This window comes from Cebus imitator, unplaced genomic scaffold, assembly GCF_001604975.1.
Source record: "Cebus imitator isolate Cc_AM_T3 unplaced genomic scaffold, Cebus_imitator-1.0 Scaffold0, whole genome shotgun sequence".
NCBI lineage: Eukaryota > Metazoa > Chordata > Mammalia > Primates > Cebidae > Cebus > Cebus imitator.
In genome coordinates this window covers 5558702-5576699 of record NW_016107315.1, presented here as the reverse complement: position 1 = coordinate 5576699, position 17998 = coordinate 5558702, and the positions used below count along the sequence as shown (strand labels likewise).

Genomic DNA, 17998 nt, shown 5'->3' with positions numbered 1-17998 from the left:
GACGGGGTTTCACCATGTTGACCAGGATGGTCTCGATCTCTTGACCTCGTGATCCACCCGCCTCGGCCTCCCAAAGTGCTGGGATTACAGGCTTGAGCCACCGCGCCCGGCCTGCCCCAGGCTCATCTCTGACCCCAAATTCCCTGAAGCACCCCAATGCCAGCCCAGCAGGTAGGCCGGGCCTGGGGTGGCCATCCGTGCTTCCCACCTTGACCTCCAGGCCCCTCACGTGAACACTGACCAGAGCACTGGCAGCAGTGCAGGGGACCCTCCAGCCCTTCTGAGCCTAGGACGCTAGCCCCACTCACCGGCTCCCCACGGTCACCCTTGGGTCCAGACGGTCCAGGGCTGCCCTGCAGAAAGGCTGGGGTCAGGGCCACTCAGGGTAGGGAGCAGTTTGGGGGAGCTTTGGAAGCACCATGAGGACTCATGGGAATGTTGGCTTCCTTCAGGCCACAGGAAGTAAAGATCGGGAGGGTTTAACATTCCAGGGTTAGGGGGTAGGATCAGGTATTGGGAATTGGCTGGTTAGAGGGTTAAGGTTGGGGGTGAGGGGTCAGAGTTTGGGGTGAGGAGTCATAGGTTGGGACTCACATTTCGTCCATCCTCTCCAGGATCTCCCTGGTCTCCCTTCTCACCCACAGGCCCCCGAACTCCAGGTGCCCCCTAAGAAGAGCAGCTGGCCTGAGACAGACCCTCACAGTATTTTGCAGGTGCCCCCATGACCCCCTCCATTGCCCCAGGTTCCCCATCACGCCAAAATCCACATCAGAGCTCCCATCACCCCATGCCTCCCATCCTCCCTTACCACCCGCCTAGCCTTTCCTATGACTTTCATGTCCACCTCCCCTCACCCCTGTTACTTCTCTTCGCCAAGTCTCACCCGAAGGCCACGCTCGCCAGCTTTTCCAGGCAAACCCGGGTCACCCTAGTGATAGAAAGAAAAGTCATATTGCACAGGGGGGTCAGGATCTCACTCACTCAGGGAGAGGGGACAGAGAAGGGCCTGTGCGGCAGCCGGACAGGAGGCAGGGATGGACTGGATGAGCTGGAGCCCCCAGCCCACTGGGATCCCAGTTCAAGGGCAAAAGATCAGAAACCACAGTGGGAAGGAGTCTCACCAGAGGACCCTCGTCACCTTTCTCTCCAACTTCACCCTGTGAAACGTGAGAGTCAGCCCTGGTCCCAAGAACCCCCATGATGTTGGCAACAGCCCTACTCCCCCACCCGCTGTGACCCCCCTTACTCCAGCCTCTTACATCTCGTCCTCGGGGGCCAACAGGTCCTGGGGCTCCAGGCCGCCCAGGGTCTCCCTTCTCTCCAGGAGGCCCTGAGTCACCCTGTGGAGGAGGGAAGAGGGAGGTGATGCAGGACGCTCACAGCAGGCAGCCCTCAAGGGCAGGGGACTCTGGAAACCTGGAGGTTGCCCAAGGTCATGGGTACTCACTGGGGGTCCTGCTCTGCCAGTGAGGCCAGTGGGACCCTGAAGGGGATAGAAGAGGGGCAGGACTTAGTCAGGGTCCCACCACCTCATCTCCCTCAGTCCCACTCCCTATCCCCACATTGATTCACCCGGTCTCCAGGGTCTCCCTTGGGGCCAGGGTCTCCAGGAAGAACCAAGCCGGGTGGGCCCTGTGGATGGAAGGGTAAGAAGTCAGGAAGACAACCTTCATCAACCGCCCCCTAAACACGTCCCTTCACTTACCCGTTCCCCTTGGACTCCAGTAGCTCCTCTGGGCCCAGCAGGCCCCGCATCTCCCTGGAGGTGACAAAGACCACCAGTGCTAGTACCAGGCTCCAATTACCCCCCTGACCCAGCAAGTCCTGTGACCCCTAAGTCCCACAGATAGGCCCTGTGACCTAGACCTCAACTCTGTAGTGACCTCTCCTCACCCCACACCAGGCTTACCTTTTCTCCTTTGGGTCCAGCAACAGCAGGTCCCTGAAAACAAACAGGACAGATATAACTTAGCCCTGCCTTGGGAGTTGTATGGCCAAAGTCTTCATTGGAATGGAAGTGACATGGAATTGGAAGTCATAAAGCTCAGTCCCTGCCCAGGGTCACCACCGACAGCAGGGTAGGGGTGATAAATGGATTGACACAAAGAGCTCGTGACCTGCATGGAGGCCATGGGGTCGCAGCCAGGAGTCTGGAGGTAGGTTCTAGCACAAGGAGAGCCACAGAACTCCGAGCCCACTCAGGGACCCAGCACTGCACTGTGGAATCACAGCCCAGACAGTGTCCTAGAAGAGGGTCACAGCTCAAGGGCTGTGCTGTGCTCAGAGCCCCGTCCTCCTGCCACTCACCACCACTGCAGGGTCCCCAGGGCGACCAGGCTCCCCCTGTGAAGGGAGGATAGGGGCAGGGGCAGGGCAGGGAGTCACTTAGGAGCCTAAGATCCCAGTGTCCCACCTGCCGCATCCCTAGTACCAGACAGTAACACCCCTAGCCGAGGACCTACCTTCTCTCCTTGGCGGCCGGTGGGTCCTGGTGGCCCCTGAATGTAGAGAAAGTGTGAGCCCAGAAGGGAAAGGGAAAGGGGAGGGACACATGAAAGTCCCACTCCTAGTCCCGCCGCAGTCACAGACTCACTTCAGGACCCTCGGCTCCAGGACGTCCAGCAACCCCGGGCAGCCCCTGAAGAAGAGGAAGGGAAGAGCTGCGCAGTGAGTGGGGGCGGGGGATGTGGGCAGACAGGGCTAGAGGCTGGGGTTGGGGCTGGAGAGGGCTCAGAGAAGACTGGGATTTAGGTTGGCAGGGGTCAGACTTGGCAGGACAGAGATCAGGTCAGTGAAAGTCAAGGTCAGTTCAGCAGGGTCAGAGGTTCAAAGCCAGGTCCCTGGGGCTGAGGGTTAGAGCCTCTATCGGCAGGGATAAGGGGTCACGCAAGGAGGGGTGAAGAGCAGAGGCAGTGGGGGTCAAGGGCAAAAAGTCAGAACCAGAAAGGGCACAGACGCCAGGTCAGCTGGTATGAGCCCTGCGGTCAGTGGGCTTACCCGGGATCCCGCGGGGCCTGGGGGTCCACGCTCGCCCTGATGGAACAGAAGAAGCCAGAGCTGAGTTGAGCCCAGACCCTACAGGGCGCCTGAAGCCCTTGAGGTTGCACTTACCTTCTCTCCAGCCTCACCCAGAGGCCCTGGAAAGCCCCGGTCACCCTGAAGGGAGAGGGTAAGAGAGACAGAGAGAGAGAGGGTGGGCGGGGGGCCTTGAATGTCAAACCCCAGACAAGGGGTCTCACATTCCAACCACTCCCTCTAAAACCACGACCTCTGACCTGGAGGGAACTCTTATCTCCTGATCTTCCAGCCTCCCCTAAGACCATGGGGAGCCCAGAGTAGCACTCCTCACACCTGAATCCCCAGAAACTACTCACTTTGGGGCCAGTAGTTCCAGGAGGTCCCCGTGGGCCCTGGAAGGGATGAATTTGGGGGTTCAGAGATTTGGGTTTGAGCATGAGGATGGAGCAGTGGTGAATGGTTGTGGTGGGGGCTGGAGCTGTGCCACCACATGCAGAACCCCTGACCCCTCCACTCACCTGCTCACCCGGAGACCCAGGTTGTCCTGGGAGACCTGGAGCTCCATCCTCAGAGTCACCCTGAAGGAGAAACACATGGGTGGGAAGACCCAGGGGAGGCCCTGCCCCCAGCACCCAGCCTCCCACCGCAGAACTGGGACATCCTGAAGTCAGGCTTCCTACTTTTTCTCCTTTCTCTCCAGGGGGGCCAACGGGGCCTTGGGGTCCAGGGCTTCCCGGAAGACCCTAGGAGGAAGTGAGTGAAAGTGGAAGCCAAGAACTATGAAGCCCAGGACCCAACCACTGCCCCAGCAGAGACCCACACCCCTAAGCAGGGCCCCCAGCAGGGCCTCAAGACCCCCTCACCGGCAGCCCAGGCTCCCCAGGAGCAATGCCACCTTCACCTGGTCCAGGGGGACCCTGGGAGAGAACAGCAGGTCAGGGAATGAAAGGGGAAATCAGACTCCACGCCACCCCCAGCACAGCCTGTCCCTCACTTACCCGCTCCCCACGGTCGCCTTTGTCACCCTAGAAAACAGATCATGACCCCATGACCCTGGACCACATCTCACTCCCAAAGATACCAGAGGGATGAGGGTCATGGGGTCCAATTGGATTACAAGGTTCTTGGGATGGCTGAGGCATCATGACAAGGATGGGGGTGGTCAAAGGGTCAGAAGGGCCAGAGTAAGTGGTAGGGGTTATGTGGATTCAAATGGGGTCACCAGATCTCTGCATCACACGACACTCATAAGGCTGTCACCTTCACAGCTGTTCCAGGAAGCCCTGGGGGGCCACGGGGTCCTGGGTCCCCCTGTGGTCCAAGAGGTCCAGGGGGGCCCTGATGGAAGAGACAAAGTATAACGTGCAACCACACAGACCCCACTCTCGCCCCCCTCTTGTTGGTCCCCCCCAGTACACATCACTTGCCCACACATACCCTGGACTTACCGATGGTCCAGGGTCCCCTTTCCGCCCGGGAAGCCCAGGTCCTTGGCCTCCAGTGGCTTGTCCAGGAGGCCCCTGTAGGGATAGAGGGCATTGGGCAGGATTCAGGATATGGGAGCCCTGAGCTGGAAGAAGCCCCTAGGGGTACCCCAGCTATTCCTATTCACGCCTTAGGTCCTGCTCAGGGTGTGGCATGGGGCAATCCTGCTCCTCCCTGGGACATCCCAGCGGCCTCTCTTCCCCCTCCACCTACCGGCTCCCCCTTTGGGCCTCGAGGTCCTTGCTCTCCCTGAGGATGAAACGGAGCAGAGGGTGGTGCTTGGTCTCAGGCAAGGGTCTGCGTGGGCACTCCTCTACCACCCCAGGCTCCCACCCTGTGGAATAACCCTGAGGAGACACTTTGAGAGCAAAGAAAGGAAGGCAGTTTACCTGTTCCCCACGAGGGCCAGGCAGCCCTGGGGAGCCCTGCAAATGGAGGGAATAGTCGGAGCCACCCTACCCACTCAGGCAGCGCCCACCTTGACCCACAGGGCAAGGCTTGCTCACCTTTAGGCCAGGGGCTCCAGGAGTCCCAGGAGTCCCTGGGCGGCCAGGACTGCCTGGGCGCCCATCTGCTCCAGGGAAGCCCTGAGGAGGTGAAGAGGTCAGGGCAGGAAGGGACCCTCCCCTAAGGCTCCTGGTTTGCTAGAGGGGCCTCATCCCATCGACAAGGGGTCTCTTACCCTACCGGCCCCCAAGTATTATTGGGAGTAGAACAGTGAGGTAGAGAAGTGGCTCCTCAGAGCTGCAGGAAGCCCAGTTCCAGGCACAAGGCCAGCAAGGCAGAGCTTCCCTGCCTCTGGGACTTAGAGCTGCCACTCAGGCTCTGCATGGGGCTGAGGCCCCACTGGCCCTTCTATTTCAGAGTGTCCCCCCAAAGTCTCAGGGTGGTTTATAACCTCCAGCTGGGCTTCTAGGAATTCCCAGTTATTCTAACACTGCTTCTTCCTTCTCTCTTGTAAAATTGAGACAGCTTTGAGGACTGCCTCAGAGGAACCTTGATGGTCTCCACACTCACCCTCTCGCCCTTAGCAATGATACTTCCAGGGGGCCCCTGAGGGCCAGGAGCACCGGTTCTGCCCTGAGAGAAGAGAGCAGGTTAGGGGGTGATAAGCCAGTTGGGGTGCAGGGACAGATGTGGGGGGCACTCACCGGGAGGCCAGGGTCGCCAGGAGGCCCAACTTGTCCTCTCAAGCCCTGGGAAGAGTGATCAGTGAGGCCTGTGCTGCCCACCTCCCCTTCCCACCTGACACTCAATCCAGTTCTCTGTTCCCCACCCCTGAGGGGTACTCACCATTTCTCCAGGTTCCCCCTTCTGGCCCTGCAAAAACATGTGTCAGATGCGGGTCACAGTGGCTAGCCCCAAGTGCAGCCTCCACCCATGTCTCGCCACGGAACTCTTACCTTTGGACAATACACCGGGCAGTGCTCTGGCCGGGGCTGTGGACATGGAGTCCCTTTGAGGTTGAACATCTGTACCAAGAACCCCCAGACCCCTTATTTCCTACCACCCAGTCCCCCAGAGGCCTCTTCCAGACCTGAGGAGCGAAGGATGCCTGACACAGAGCTGCTGCCAGACCGCTGACCGCACGGTCAAGGCTTGGCCCATCATCCACGGCGAAGAAGGTCTGGACAGGGTCCACACCCGGTGCCAGGCGACGCAGCTGCTCTGGGTCTGCTCCAGCCATTCCCAACATCACCACGTTGAGCCCTGAGGAGGAGTCCAGTGGCCTGAATGATAACCCTGTCGGGGCCACCCCTATTCCCAGACCCCTTCCCCATCAGCCTAGTCCTCACCAGCAGCCTGGGCCTCCCGGATGGGGCTGAATATGTCACCTCTCAAGGGTTCATCCACTAGCAGAACCATCACCCCTGGTACGTGCTGGCGACGCCCAGGAGCATCTGGTGCCAACAGGTATCTGTGAGCTGTGACCACGGCTGTGCCTGGAAGGAAGGACATGTCAGAACCCTGAGGCACCAAGCTCCCAGTGGGTAGCCACTAGAGTCCATGCCTGCTGCCATTCTCACCCAGGTTGTTCCCACTTGGGTCCATGTAGGGGATGTCACGGATCTTTTGCAAGATACTGCCAAGGTCATGGGAGCCGTTCAGCGGGAGCAGTGGGGAGGGCCGGTGACTGTAGGACAGCAGGCCAACCTGGGATGGGGGAGACACAGAGCCTGGGGAGGATGATAGAGCAGGGATGGGGGTGCACAGAGCCTAGAGAAACACATCGGGGAGTATGTGACAAAACCCTGACTATCTGTCAGGGAGTGAGCCACACACGCAGCAGGTGAGGTCTGGAGCCTGTGGGAGAGCTGGGAGATTGTCTGAACTACTGGGGGTCAGGAGATGGTCACTGGTATGGAGCCTGGGTTGGGGGGGCACAGGGAGAAGTAGGAATCCGGCTGCTCCCAGGGCCAAACCTGAACCGCCTGTGGCCCAAGAGGCCCAAGTGCCACCACCAGACGCTCCAGGACCCGCCTTGTAGCCCCTGCACGGTGAGCATTGTCTTGAGTGGCATGCAGTAAGAACACCACATCTGCCAGGCCACGGGGACACACTGCAAGAAGGGGGCCAAGTTACCTAAGCGGCAGCCCACCCAAACACACCTTTCTGCCCTTCCTACTAGGCCCACCATACCTGGCGTCTGTGTGACAGATGCCTCAGGACCCTGCACACCATCCAGGACAGGCGTCAGGGAGAAGACATAAGAGACGCCGGGCTCTAGCCCTGTCACCTGCTGGGACCTTGAGATCCCTGAAAGTGTCTGTGGGGCCCCTTCTGCAGAGGACAGAACTTGGTTAAAAAGCAGTCTCCACGGAGCCCCAACTGCTAGCCCGCTGCAACCCTGGCCTCCCCCTCACCCTGGCCAGGGCCTCTGAGTGGCCGCCAGGATAGGATGTAGCTGGATGCCCCAGACACTGGTGTCCAGGCCAAAGTCACCGAGTCGATCGAGGTGCCCACCACACGTAGTTCAGTGCTTGGAACACGAGGTGATTCTGAAGGAGGAATGAAAGATCAGGGATCACAGGCTGCGTCCTGAGAACCCAGAGGAGAGAGATGTGAGATCCTGGGTCGGGTTTGTCTTATTGAAGCATCATGGGAGGTCATGCTGGGATTACCCAGGGTCAGATGGTAGAGGGGTGGGGGTACAGGAAGACTCGCTCAGAGTCTGGGGTACAGGAAGTCAGAGTGGGTCATCAGCACGGGACGAGCACCCCAAGGTGAGGCAGGCTTACCAGTATGCACAGTCACCTCTGCGGGGGGCCCTTCTCCAGCTGGCCCTAAGATACTTAGCCTCACGCGGTACTGTGTCGCTGGCTCCAGCCCATCCAGGTGATAGCTACTGAGCTCAGGCCCCAGGACCCGGGACTGTTCCTGGCCACCTGGGGCAGGTGTGAGGGTGGGAACCAAGAGCATGTGGGAGAGTGACACTGGGGGGCATTAATGGGCCCGCCCACCTCATTGACTCTGTTAACTGGGTCCACTATCCTGACTGATCTTCCTCATCCTCACTGACCCTGCCCACTTTACAGACCCTGCCAGACTGACCCTTCATGAACTCATTGATCCCACCCGCTTCATTGATTGATCTTACCTACTGTCACTGATCCCACAGACCCCCAATGACAGACCCTGCCCACTGTCACTGTCCTTGCCCACCTTGCGGAGTCTGCCACACCCCCGACCCCACTGGTCCTTAACCTCCTCCCCGGGAAACCTCTCACCTTCGGGTTGCCAGCGCAGAAGGAAGCCCTGAGCTCCGGGCACCGGCTCCCAGCGCAGCCTCAGCGAGTACTCCCCACGCTGCACCACCTGAAGTGTCCCCAGGGCTGGCGGAGCCTCAGGTGCTGGACAGAAAGCATGGAAATCAGGGACGCTCTGCCCCCACTGGCCCCTGCGCCAATCCCAGGCCCACCCTGGCACACACACCCCACCCAGCCAATCCCTCTGACTATCCCAGGCTTCCACTTTCCTCCTCTCAGACCCTGCCCTCAAAGGCTCACTACAAACCCTGGTCCTTTCTCCAATCCCGTGCACAAGCCCCAATCCCTAAACCATCCACACCACCCATCCAAGGCTCTCCAGCCCACACTCTGCCTACGCGTGGTGACGACAATGGAGACAGGTGCACCCTCGCGGTCCCCGACAAGCGCAGTCACTCGCACTGAGTAGCTGACTCCACCTTCGAGACCCCGGATCTCTGCAGAGTCTGTGTTTCCTGGGAGTATCTGGTGTCTCATGGGGCCACCTGGCCAGATGAGCAGAACAATGGTTAGGAGTGGGAGGTCCCAGCCAGGAAGGACAGGGGTGGGGTCAGGGAGCCATACCTTCACTCCGGCCCCAGGCCAGTCTGTAAGCTGTGGCTCCAGTGACCCCTACCCAGGTGATCCGCAGAACGTCACTGGAAGCATTGAGGATCTGCAGCCTTGACACACGGCCCACAGGCTCAGGGGCTGGGGACAGAGGCAAGGTAAGGGGCAGGAGTCACTGGGGGTCTGACAGGACAGAGTGGCAATTCAGGCATGGTTGACATAGGGGTGATCTGAAAGTCAGCGTGAGGTTAGTGTGGACAGGTCAGTGTAGGCATCCCTGAGCGGGAGGAGGTCAGTGCCTCGGGTGGGCAGCATGGGGCCACCAGGAGGTCATCATAGGTGGATGTTTAATCAGAGAGGGGTCGGTCAGTGTGGATAGGACAGTCACTGAGCAGGGGCGCAGATGCAGCTGGGCAATCAGAAATATACAGCAGGGCAGGTGGCTAATGCAGTGTGGGTAGCAGCTGGCCAGGGTCCACTCACCTGTCCTCACAAGCACGGAGGCAGGGGACCCATCCACACCAGCCACATGGGCCCTCACATGCACCGTGTACTCTGTATCTGGCTCCAGTCCGTCCAGCTCAGCCACTGTGGCCTCCCCAGAAACCAGCTGGGATTTCTCTGGGCCTAGAAGCAGGGATGGAGGCAGCTCCAGGGCTAGCCAAACTCTATCCCCCAGTGTCCCACCTGGACCCCCCAAAAACCCCCAGCCTCCATTCAACCCTGAAATGCCCCCTCCCAAACCCCAGTCCCCACCATGGGCTGAATGCCAGGAAACCCTGTATCCTGTGGCGCCAGGAACCCTGGTCCAGGCAATGGTGACAGATGAGCTGCCGGTCTGAGTCACACGGACCGTCCTCACTGGGCCCAGTGGGTCTGGTGGGGAGAGACAATGGGGCAATGGGGAGTCTGCTGGGGGAAGCAGGGAAGGGTCTGCTGGGGGAGGCAGGGAGTGGGGCTATCTGACAGGAAAAGGCGATGGGAGTCTAATAGGAGACAAGAATCTGATGGAGGAGACAGTGAATGGGTCCAGTGGAGGAGTGGGGAGACGGAGGTGTTATGAAGCAGTGAGGCGGTCTGATGGAGGAGAAAGGGTAAATCTAAGAGGAGGTTTAGGTCCAGCAAAAAAGGGGTGGGGGTCTGAGGGATAAGGTGGTGAAAATTCGAGGGCAAAGACTATGGGAGTCTTAGAGAAGAGGCAGGGGAATCTGAAGATGGGGAGGGCTTAAGGGGAGACAGCTGAAACCGAAGGAAGCAGCATCTCTGAGGGAGGAGGCAGCGGGAATCTGAAGGAGGAGGCAGCGGGAATCTGAAGGAGGAGACAGGAGTTCTGGGGAGAAGCAAGGGTCTGCAAGGGGAGGCATCGGGGTTTGAAAGGCCAATGGAGGCAGAGAGCCAAGGGACGGGGCAGACCCTGACCCGTTTGAGCCACAATGACTGCAGGGGGGCCCTCTTCTCTCCCTCGCAGTGCCAACACAGCCACCTGGTAGGCAGTTCCAGGCTGCAGCCCTGTGATGTCTGTGGCAGTAGAGTCTGGGGGCAGTATCTGGCTGGACTCTGGACCTGGTTTCAGAGGGAAATGCTGGCATGGCTCCTACCTGTCCCCTCCAGCCCCCATACCCTGATTGGTCCCTCCCACGCAGCCCACACTGACCACTGCCTGTCCTCCAGCTAATCCGAAATCCACTGGCTCCAGGGACGGGTCCCCAGGCCAGCCTCACTTGCGTTGCATCTGACACCACAACTCGCAGCCCTGGAACAGCCAGTGGGGTATCCAGCTCTAGGGGTTGAAGACAGAGGTCAGAGGTCAGAACCATGACCAGAGTGAGGCAGGCGGCTGTCCTCCACAAGCCTGCTGTAGTGCTCACCCCGGCGGATGGTGAGGACACTGGCACTGCCCTCACGGGGACCCACTCGAGCAGACACCCGCACAGTGTAGCTAAGCCCAGCCCGAATGTCATCCAAGTCGAAGGCTGTCTGACTCCCGGGAAGCACCAGAGTCCGCTCAACCCCTAAGGGAGAAGTCAGGGTAGGTGGGCAGGGGTCAGAAAGAGCCAGGGGTGTGGGACTATGGCAGCAATGGACAGGGACACAGGAAGAGAAGGGCCATGGGGATGGGGATATGGGGTGATAGGGGCCAGAGAGATGGAATATGGCTGATAAAAGTGAGTGCAAGACAAGGACATGGGATGAAAGGGGCTGGTGATGGCTGGGGACACTGGAGGACAGGGGTCAGTGGGATGATGGGATGTAGCACGATAGGAGTCAGCGGACAGCAGTGAGAACTGACAGGCTGTTGACAGACACTCATGTCGCATGGCAGAGGTCAGTGTTGGATGGGGACGTGTAATGAGAGGTTGGCGTGGACAGTGGTCACCACCAGGGTAATGGAAAGTTAGGTGATTGAGCTTGTGGCTGGGCAGGGGTGAAAGCCATGGACAGGGGTGTGGGGCAGGGAGGAGACTGGCTGGGGCAGAGTAGCAGGCAGACAGACCCTGTTCAGTGCTCAGTGCCATCCTAGGAAGTGGATGGATAAGGAGACAGGGAGGGGGCTGTAGGGACCCAGGTGTGGAAGGAGAGGGCTGGAGGTACACTCAGACCCCGCAGGCTGGAACTTCAGTGTGTGTGTGTGTGTGTGTGTGTGTGTGTGTGTGTGTGTGTGTGTGGTGGGGGGGAGGTTGCTGGCTGCATCCACCTCACCCTGGGTGCTGCGCACAGTGATGCGGTACCCCGTGGCACCGGGGACTGGGCTCCAGGACACTCGCACCCGCTGCCTGGGCAGCTCAGTGGCTTGCAGTTCCGTCACAGGGCCCACAGGCAGCTCTGGCCCTGTTGGAGAGCACAGCATAGAGGCAGCCTGGGACTCCAACACTTCCCCCTCTCACTGGCCCAGCCCACAGAGCCCTCACCAGTGGGAACCACAGTGGCAGGGGTGGCCACCTCGCGGCCCTCCAGCAGAGTGTAGAGTGTGAGGCGGTACTCAGTGCCCGGCTGCAGCCCATCCAACTGGTAGCGGGTCACATCAGAGGGCACAACCACCTTCTGCGGTGGCTCCAAGCCTGCAAGATGAGAAGGTCAGGCCAGCTGAGGCCATGCCCTGACCCCTGCCTATCCACCCCTTCCCCCACACTGACCACTCTCACGACGCCATTCCAACCGGTAGCCACGGGCTTCAGGCACCAAGTTCCAGGAAAGGAGGATGGATGTGGGGCCCAGGATGACCGGGCGCAGGTTCTGCTCCACAGAAGTGTCTGCCCAGGGCACATGGGATGTCAGTGGCCTCTGGGCCTTGCCCTGCCTGCCCGTCCCAGCCTGAAGACAGTGCCCAACCTCCTCACCAGTGCGAGCCGTGAGGGACGTGGCAGGCCCCACATTGCGGCCAAACAGGGTGCTGACGGTCACTTCATAGTCCGTGCCAGGCTCCAAGGCATGCAGCAACACTGAACCCTGCCCAGGGCCCAGCTCCTGCTGCTGAGTGGCCCCACCTGCATGGGGGGCACCAAGGGGCCAGTGGGCCTCAGGACTCTACAGCCTTGTCTGAGGCACAGGGACTCCCTCAGCCCACATCTCTCACTCACCACTGAGGACTCGCCATGTCACACGGTAGCCAGTGGCACCTGGCACACTCTGCCAGGCCACCAGGAGGCTGTGGGCTGTGGTATTCTGGATGGTCAACTCCGGCCCCTCCAGGGCAGCTGGGAGAGAGTCCCACCAGGGATTCATGGAGTCAGGAGTGGGGAGGGGGCACTAGGGTGGGGGGTTAGGTGAATGGGATCAGGGCTGGCAGAATTGCTCACTGGTCCGAGCTGTCCCGCTCACGGCCTCCCCGATGCTGTTGGCATAGAGGGCAACCACCGTCACTTGGTACTCAGTCAGTGGCCGGAGACCCTGCAGCCGCACACTGGTCTCACCAGCTGGGACATTCACCTGCCCAAGACCAAAGGTCACTTTGTCTTGCCCAGCCAAGTCCCCAGCCACCACCTATCACTTCTGACATCCTACCTCCTGCCGCTCGCTAGACAGTGGCTGTCCCAGTCCCGTCAGAGGAGTGTACTGGACCTTGTAGCCAGTCACAGGGCCACTGGCCGCTGTCCACTGTACTCTCAAGGATTGGCTGCTTGGCTCAGACAGCACTAGGTCCCGTGGAGCAGAGGTCGAGTCATCCGCTGGGAATGGGGGATCAGGGGATCAGGCAGGAGGGTCGGGGTGAGCATGTATGGTGCAGAGTTGGGGTCAGGGGTCAGGAGCACATAGGATGGAATCAGTACTCCCAGGTAGGGGTTGGGAGTGGGTCCGGGGTCCAGGTCAGGGTACACCGTGTGGGCAGGAACTCACGAGGCCGGGTCACAGGCACGCCACCAGCAGTTGTGCACACTCTCCGGGAAACAATGGGCAGTAGGGTCCTCAAGATGCTGAAGTCGTTGACGAAGAAGAAGAAGTCATTGGTGGGCTGTGAGGCAACTCGCTTCAGCTCCTCAGGGTCGGCATTCTTGATCCCTGAAGTGACGCCCAGTCAGGAGTCAGTCACCACATGGTCTCTGACTGCCCCCCACCAGCTGACCTGTCACCCTGGCTCGGTCCTCACCCACAGCAAATAGCTTGACCCCCTGCCCTTTCAGCCTCTGGGCAGCTGTGTCCACCAGGTCCTGAGACTTCCCGTCTGTGATCAGGATGCAGACCTGGAACAGGTGCAGGGGTCAGATCACGGGTCCCCTGGACACTTCATTTGGGGTCATCTTGGGAGGCATGATAGGGGTAGGGATCACCTTGGGGACACCAGGTCGGGCCAGCTGGGGCAGGAAGACACGATCAGTCACATGGAGAATCGCAGCCCCTGTGCGAGTGTTGCCCCCCTTGTAGCTGAGCTCACGGATGGCACGGATCACATCACCCCCAGAGCCAAGTGCATCCAGGCCAAACTCTGTCCTGTTGGAGGGTAGGGGTGGCAATAGGCTAGGACTCAGGACCTCTTCTGGCCTTGGCCTTGAGGAGGCCTCTAGGGTGAGGGTTATAGGTGTCAGGCTTTCTTGAGGGGTGCCTTGGTTCTGTGATTCCCCACACCTTCTTGCCTCTGGAACCCCCAGGTTAACACCCCCACCTTCAAGGTGCTCCTTTGTGTACCCTCTGCAGCTGGGCCTGGGCAGGCCTGAAGGAGCCCTAGGGGCTCACAGCCTGTGGGGAACAGGATGCTGCTAAATTAAATAATTGCAGGAGGAAGGGTGCAGATGTAAGAAGGTGGATGCCGGCCAGACAAGGAGCGCCTCTGGTGAACGACTGCAGGGGTTAGGGGTTCAAACGTGGAGAGTCCAACAGGCATGGGGGCCCCTTCCTGTGCTCCCCACCTCCAGGTCAGAAAACACAGCCTCCCTGTTGTGCACCTTCCCGTCTTGAATAGCCTGGAGGTGTTTCAGGGCATGAAGGTTCTACCTAGGGAATCCTTACCTCTGTCTCCAGAGGAGGTCCTGGCTAGGAAGTCTCTAGGTTCCCCAAAACCTGTTTCTGGAAAGACCTGGCGTGGGGTTTCCAGGGTCTCCACCCTCTCCGGGAAAGGAGTCTTGGTGGGATCTCGTGGTCCCCAGCCCCTAGGGCCACTACTCACCGTGGATCATCACTGTACTGCACCGTGGCAAAGCGCACACCCTGTGCACCGGCTGCTCCAGAGAAAGGCAGCACCAGCCCTTCAAGAAAGCTGCGGACTTCGCGGAAATTGCTGCGGCCAATGGATGAGGAGCCATCCAGTAAGAACACAATGTCAGCGGCGTAAAGGCTCGTGCAGGTCACTGGGGCCAGGAGGAGAGATCAGGGCCTCTTCTGGAAGGCCAACCACCCGCTTCCCCGCACTTTAGCCTTGCTGGGACTTGGGATGGTGGGGAGAGTAGGCCTCATCTGCTTATGCAAACTAGGGCCAGGTCAGCCTAAGCCTAGGGGACTTGAAGGGAGGGAACTGGGTAGGTCCCAGACCAGACTCCTGCGGAGGGTTGGGGTGTGCAGGGGAGGGAGAGTCGCCTGCAAGGGTGTAGACCTGGGACTGATGTCAGCCTCTAGGGGACGGCGGGGATCGGCATAAAGCAGGGGACCCTGTGCGCATCCAAGGAGCCAGAATTTGGGTCGGAACAGGATAGGAGGCGGTTTAGGGAATCCAGCACTGATCGCGAAGGCTTCGGGGAGTCCCAGAGTTAGGAGGAATCAGCGGGGCATGGTGGATTTGTCTGGGTGGGGGTGGGGGGGTGTCGGGGATGAAGGCCGAGTGGAGCGGAGGGTGACACGGTGCAGTGCCCCGGGCCGGGTCCTCCCTGGCGGTGCCCACCTCTCTCCCTGTGCTGGGCTTGCACTCGTGGCGCCCCTGCCAGGATCCCAGCGCAGAGTGCGGCCACCAGAAGCCGCAGCCTCATCCTGGGCGGTAAAAGCAGTCAGCTAGGACCCCCACCTCTGTCCTTTGCCCTACCCCGCCCCCGCTGCCTTGGCGGGTCCGAGAGCCCAGCACCCCTCCAGCCCGAGTCCTGATCTTGCCTGCGCGTCCGCCTGCTCCCGCCGCTGCCGCTGCTGCAGTCCCGTGGGCAGAGCAGAGAAAAGTCCCTGATCCCGGGGGGCGGAGCGGCAGGCGGGGACCCAGGCACCCGCCCTCACCCACATCCCCGAGAGGTCACCGCCCCCACCATCCCTCCCCCAGACAAACAATATGACGCACTTAACTGTAGAGCCCCTGGCCCCCCTTGGCTTCTGGGAATTTCCCAGAAGGTTCTCCATGGACAGATGCTGAGGGAATATCCCCAATCCCATGTAACGTCACAGGTCTTAGCTGCTTTACATCAATCACAGTGACCAGGCTGAGGAGTGGACAGGTTACTGCAGAGCCACAAGGCAGCAGGACCGTTGAGGGGGTTGAGGCTACAGCAGGGGATGACTCACCCCCAATCTGGTGGGGGTGCCCAGACAAGTCCTCAGGCCATGGGTCCCGCCGGCCTCTCCTGTGATTCAGCCATCCCTCTGTCTGTCTGGTGGGCCCCCTGGGCCCCACCCCAATCTCCTTGACAGGCGAGCAGCCCTGACAAATGAGTGACTCTGGGCCTGCCTTAGGGAAACCAAGGTCCCCTTGGCCCGGACCCAAGTAACTCACTCCCTCTTTGTAGGGGATAAGCTGGGAGGAGAGAACCTGTGTCATGCTTATGCATACGTCCCAATGTCCCACACCCCTGCCATATCCCAGGCAGATGCAATCCAGCTGTGCCTGCAGGAAAGGGGCCATCCATCTGTGGAGGGCAGGACCACCCACAGAGACAGCTCATTTCTCAGGAATCCAGCCCTCCATGCCCCAGGCTAGGTCCCCCCTACCTACATGTCCTCACCCACAGGCATCCCCGACTTCCATCGACTCTTCTTACAGGCCCCTGCCACCCATCTCCCCCACCAGGCCAAGGTCCCCTTGGGCCCCTTCCTCCTTTCACTCTCATGGTACCTGTAGCTTCCAGCCTCATAACTGCCCCCTGCTTCACTCCTCTCCCCTTACCCAGGCTGACTTCCCACCCTTCTCCAGCTTGGCTTCTGAGGCTATGGACAGTCCCCCAACACACACCAGGCCAGGGCCAGTGTCCTGAGGAGATGGGGCTTTGTATATGCATATCTCTTCATTAGATGGGTAACACTAAGGCAGAGAGGAACCCTAAGAAGGGCAGGTCCCATCTGGGTCCTGCTCCCCGCTTTTTTTCCTGCTAATCCAGATAATTCTGGGCAGCCCAGAAAACACATCTATACTCACCAAGGCTGTTGGGTCCCTTCTAATATGCCCGGCCCCACAGCCTCCCCTGGGATCTGCAGGGACAGCACTAGCTAGACTCAACAGCCTGAGGACTCTGGTGTGGCCAGAGCTGGAGGCAGTGAAGCCCATCCATGCTGCCTGCTTTCCCATTGCCCAAGGGAAGGCTGGGGCTATCCCTTATTACTGACCCCCCCCAAACTATCCTGGGCACAGTGATATGACCCCATGGGGCCTAGAACCTTATTCCAAGGTCAGGGTCTCCCCAGCCATGTGCCAGGACCCCCATCCCTGCAAGGTGTGCTCCAGGTGAGGGCTGCAGAGAACCAGATAGGCTCTCATCACACAGGCAACCCCTTCCCCTTGAGACTGTCACCTCCTGCACAGCCAGGGTGGGTGAGAGCAGGGCAGTGGCATGAACAGTACGGTACGGACGGGGAGACAGGAAGCCCAGCTGGGTGAGGGCTCAGGTGAACCTCATCAGAATTGAGGTGCCCCCAAAAGGAAGGGCTGCTGTGAGGGGGTCTCTCAAAGAGTACTGGGAGAGGCTTTTGGGAAGGTAGGAGTAAGATTGGAATGACTCCATGTCTGGAGCTCCTATGAGGCTCATGAGCTGGAGTGTGGCCCTCTGAGGCCTCAACTCTGGCTTCCTGGCAAGCATACAGCCTAGGGCACATCCCCAGAGGCCAGTGCCTACCTACAACCGCATCAGGGTGGTGGAGCCCTCAGAGTGAATCCTTTTCCCTCCCAAGCTTCCCTGAACATTTCCTTCCCTGGCCTCGGTCAGTACCTCTCCCCATCTGTTTCCATCCAGGGCCTCATTATCAGATCCCAGCCCCACACATCCCATTGTGCCCTGGACACCACCAAACTCCTCACTGGATTATGTCAGGTTACTCTCCTCCAAGCCACTCCTGCCCAGTCTCCCAGCCCTGCTGGGAATGCAGTCCTGTGTCCCCTGCAGCTGGCTCCAGTTCTTGTATGGCCATGACCTCTGCTCTGCCACAGCATAGCTCACCAGGACTGATACAGAAATGTGGCCTAAGAGACCCCATGCTGAGTCTCAGCTCTACTAAGTCACTTCTCTTCACAGTAACCTGCAACACACCTCCCCAACATGGCTCCAGGGTAAAGAGTGGAGTCCCTGGCTTGGTATGCAAGGTCCCTTAGAACCAGACCACTCCCAGCAGCTCAAGCTCTCTTCAGCACACCTGTAGTCTCTAAGGGCCAGGCATGGGCTTAGAAGAGAAATCAAGCCCCATCCTTGAGGGGCTCAAACTTGGCAACAGATGTGGCACTTGTTCCCCTGCCTGGGTGTTGCATCTCCATGAGCACCCAGGGTTGGGCCTATCAGGGTTCTGCGTTGCCCAGCGTCTTGTCTCCAGCTGGTTGAAAAGCAGAATCATCTTTGCAGTACCCCAGTCCT

The 17998-nt window shown here is 59.8% G+C and overlaps 1 protein-coding gene across 2 annotated transcripts in view; it reads right to left on the bottom strand.

Annotated features, from left to right (window-relative positions):
• COL7A1 (collagen type VII alpha 1 chain) overlaps window positions 1–15840 on the bottom strand; it is a 32204-nt gene extending 16364 nt beyond the window's left edge. Inside the window, exons 1-56 of one of the 2 annotated variants that reach the window (XM_037746055.1) lie at window positions 15513–15840; window positions 15127–15212; window positions 14419–14599; window positions 13586–13745; window positions 13405–13498; window positions 13155–13316; window positions 12822–12985; window positions 12617–12746; window positions 12398–12514; window positions 12158–12304; window positions 11954–12070; window positions 11729–11878; window positions 11520–11648; window positions 10688–10831; window positions 10474–10599; window positions 10239–10382; window positions 9576–9695; window positions 9303–9446; window positions 8835–8960; window positions 8609–8755; window positions 8232–8354; window positions 7743–7889; window positions 7368–7502; window positions 7144–7284; window positions 6927–7063; window positions 6531–6657; window positions 6300–6446; window positions 6041–6213; window positions 5907–5942; window positions 5797–5823; window positions 5655–5699; window positions 5521–5583; window positions 5010–5090; window positions 4893–4928; window positions 4717–4752; window positions 4467–4538; window positions 4279–4356; window positions 4017–4043; window positions 3882–3935; window positions 3699–3761; window positions 3537–3596; window positions 3375–3410; window positions 3112–3156; window positions 2998–3033; window positions 2594–2638; window positions 2463–2498; window positions 2308–2343; window positions 1910–1942; window positions 1706–1759; window positions 1573–1632; window positions 1448–1483; window positions 1260–1340; window positions 1122–1157; window positions 884–928; window positions 595–666; window positions 309–353 (exon numbers count right to left, since the gene is read on the bottom strand). In XM_037746055.1, the coding sequence (XP_037601983.1) occupies window positions 309–353; window positions 595–666; window positions 884–928; window positions 1122–1157; window positions 1260–1340; window positions 1448–1483; window positions 1573–1632; window positions 1706–1759; window positions 1910–1942; window positions 2308–2343; window positions 2463–2498; window positions 2594–2638; window positions 2998–3033; window positions 3112–3156; window positions 3375–3410; window positions 3537–3596; window positions 3699–3761; window positions 3882–3935; window positions 4017–4043; window positions 4279–4356; window positions 4467–4538; window positions 4717–4752; window positions 4893–4928; window positions 5010–5090; window positions 5521–5583; window positions 5655–5699; window positions 5797–5823; window positions 5907–5942; window positions 6041–6213; window positions 6300–6446; window positions 6531–6657; window positions 6927–7063; window positions 7144–7284; window positions 7368–7502; window positions 7743–7889; window positions 8232–8354; window positions 8609–8755; window positions 8835–8960; window positions 9303–9446; window positions 9576–9695; window positions 10239–10382; window positions 10474–10599; window positions 10688–10831; window positions 11520–11648; window positions 11729–11878; window positions 11954–12070; window positions 12158–12304; window positions 12398–12514; window positions 12617–12746; window positions 12822–12985; window positions 13155–13316; window positions 13405–13498; window positions 13586–13745; window positions 14419–14599; window positions 15127–15211 (5091 nt within the window). In that variant the 5' untranslated portion in view covers window position 15212; window positions 15513–15840. Of the gene's footprint in view, window positions 1–308; window positions 354–594; window positions 667–883; window positions 929–1121; window positions 1158–1259; window positions 1341–1447; window positions 1484–1572; window positions 1633–1705; window positions 1760–1909; window positions 1943–2307; window positions 2344–2462; window positions 2499–2593; window positions 2639–2997; window positions 3034–3111; window positions 3157–3374; window positions 3411–3536; window positions 3597–3698; window positions 3762–3881; window positions 3936–4016; window positions 4044–4278; window positions 4357–4466; window positions 4539–4716; window positions 4753–4892; window positions 4929–5009; window positions 5091–5520; window positions 5584–5654; window positions 5700–5796; window positions 5824–5906; window positions 5943–6040; window positions 6214–6299; window positions 6447–6530; window positions 6658–6926; window positions 7064–7143; window positions 7285–7367; window positions 7503–7742; window positions 7890–8231; window positions 8355–8608; window positions 8756–8834; window positions 8961–9302; window positions 9447–9575; window positions 9696–10238; window positions 10383–10473; window positions 10600–10687; window positions 10832–11519; window positions 11649–11728; window positions 11879–11953; window positions 12071–12157; window positions 12305–12397; window positions 12515–12616; window positions 12747–12821; window positions 12986–13154; window positions 13317–13404; window positions 13499–13585; window positions 13746–14418; window positions 14600–15126; window positions 15213–15329; window positions 15399–15512 lie in introns of those variants that run through there. The other variant, XM_037746031.1, reaches the window with a different exon arrangement.
• Window positions 15841–17998: the final 2158 nt, after the last annotated feature.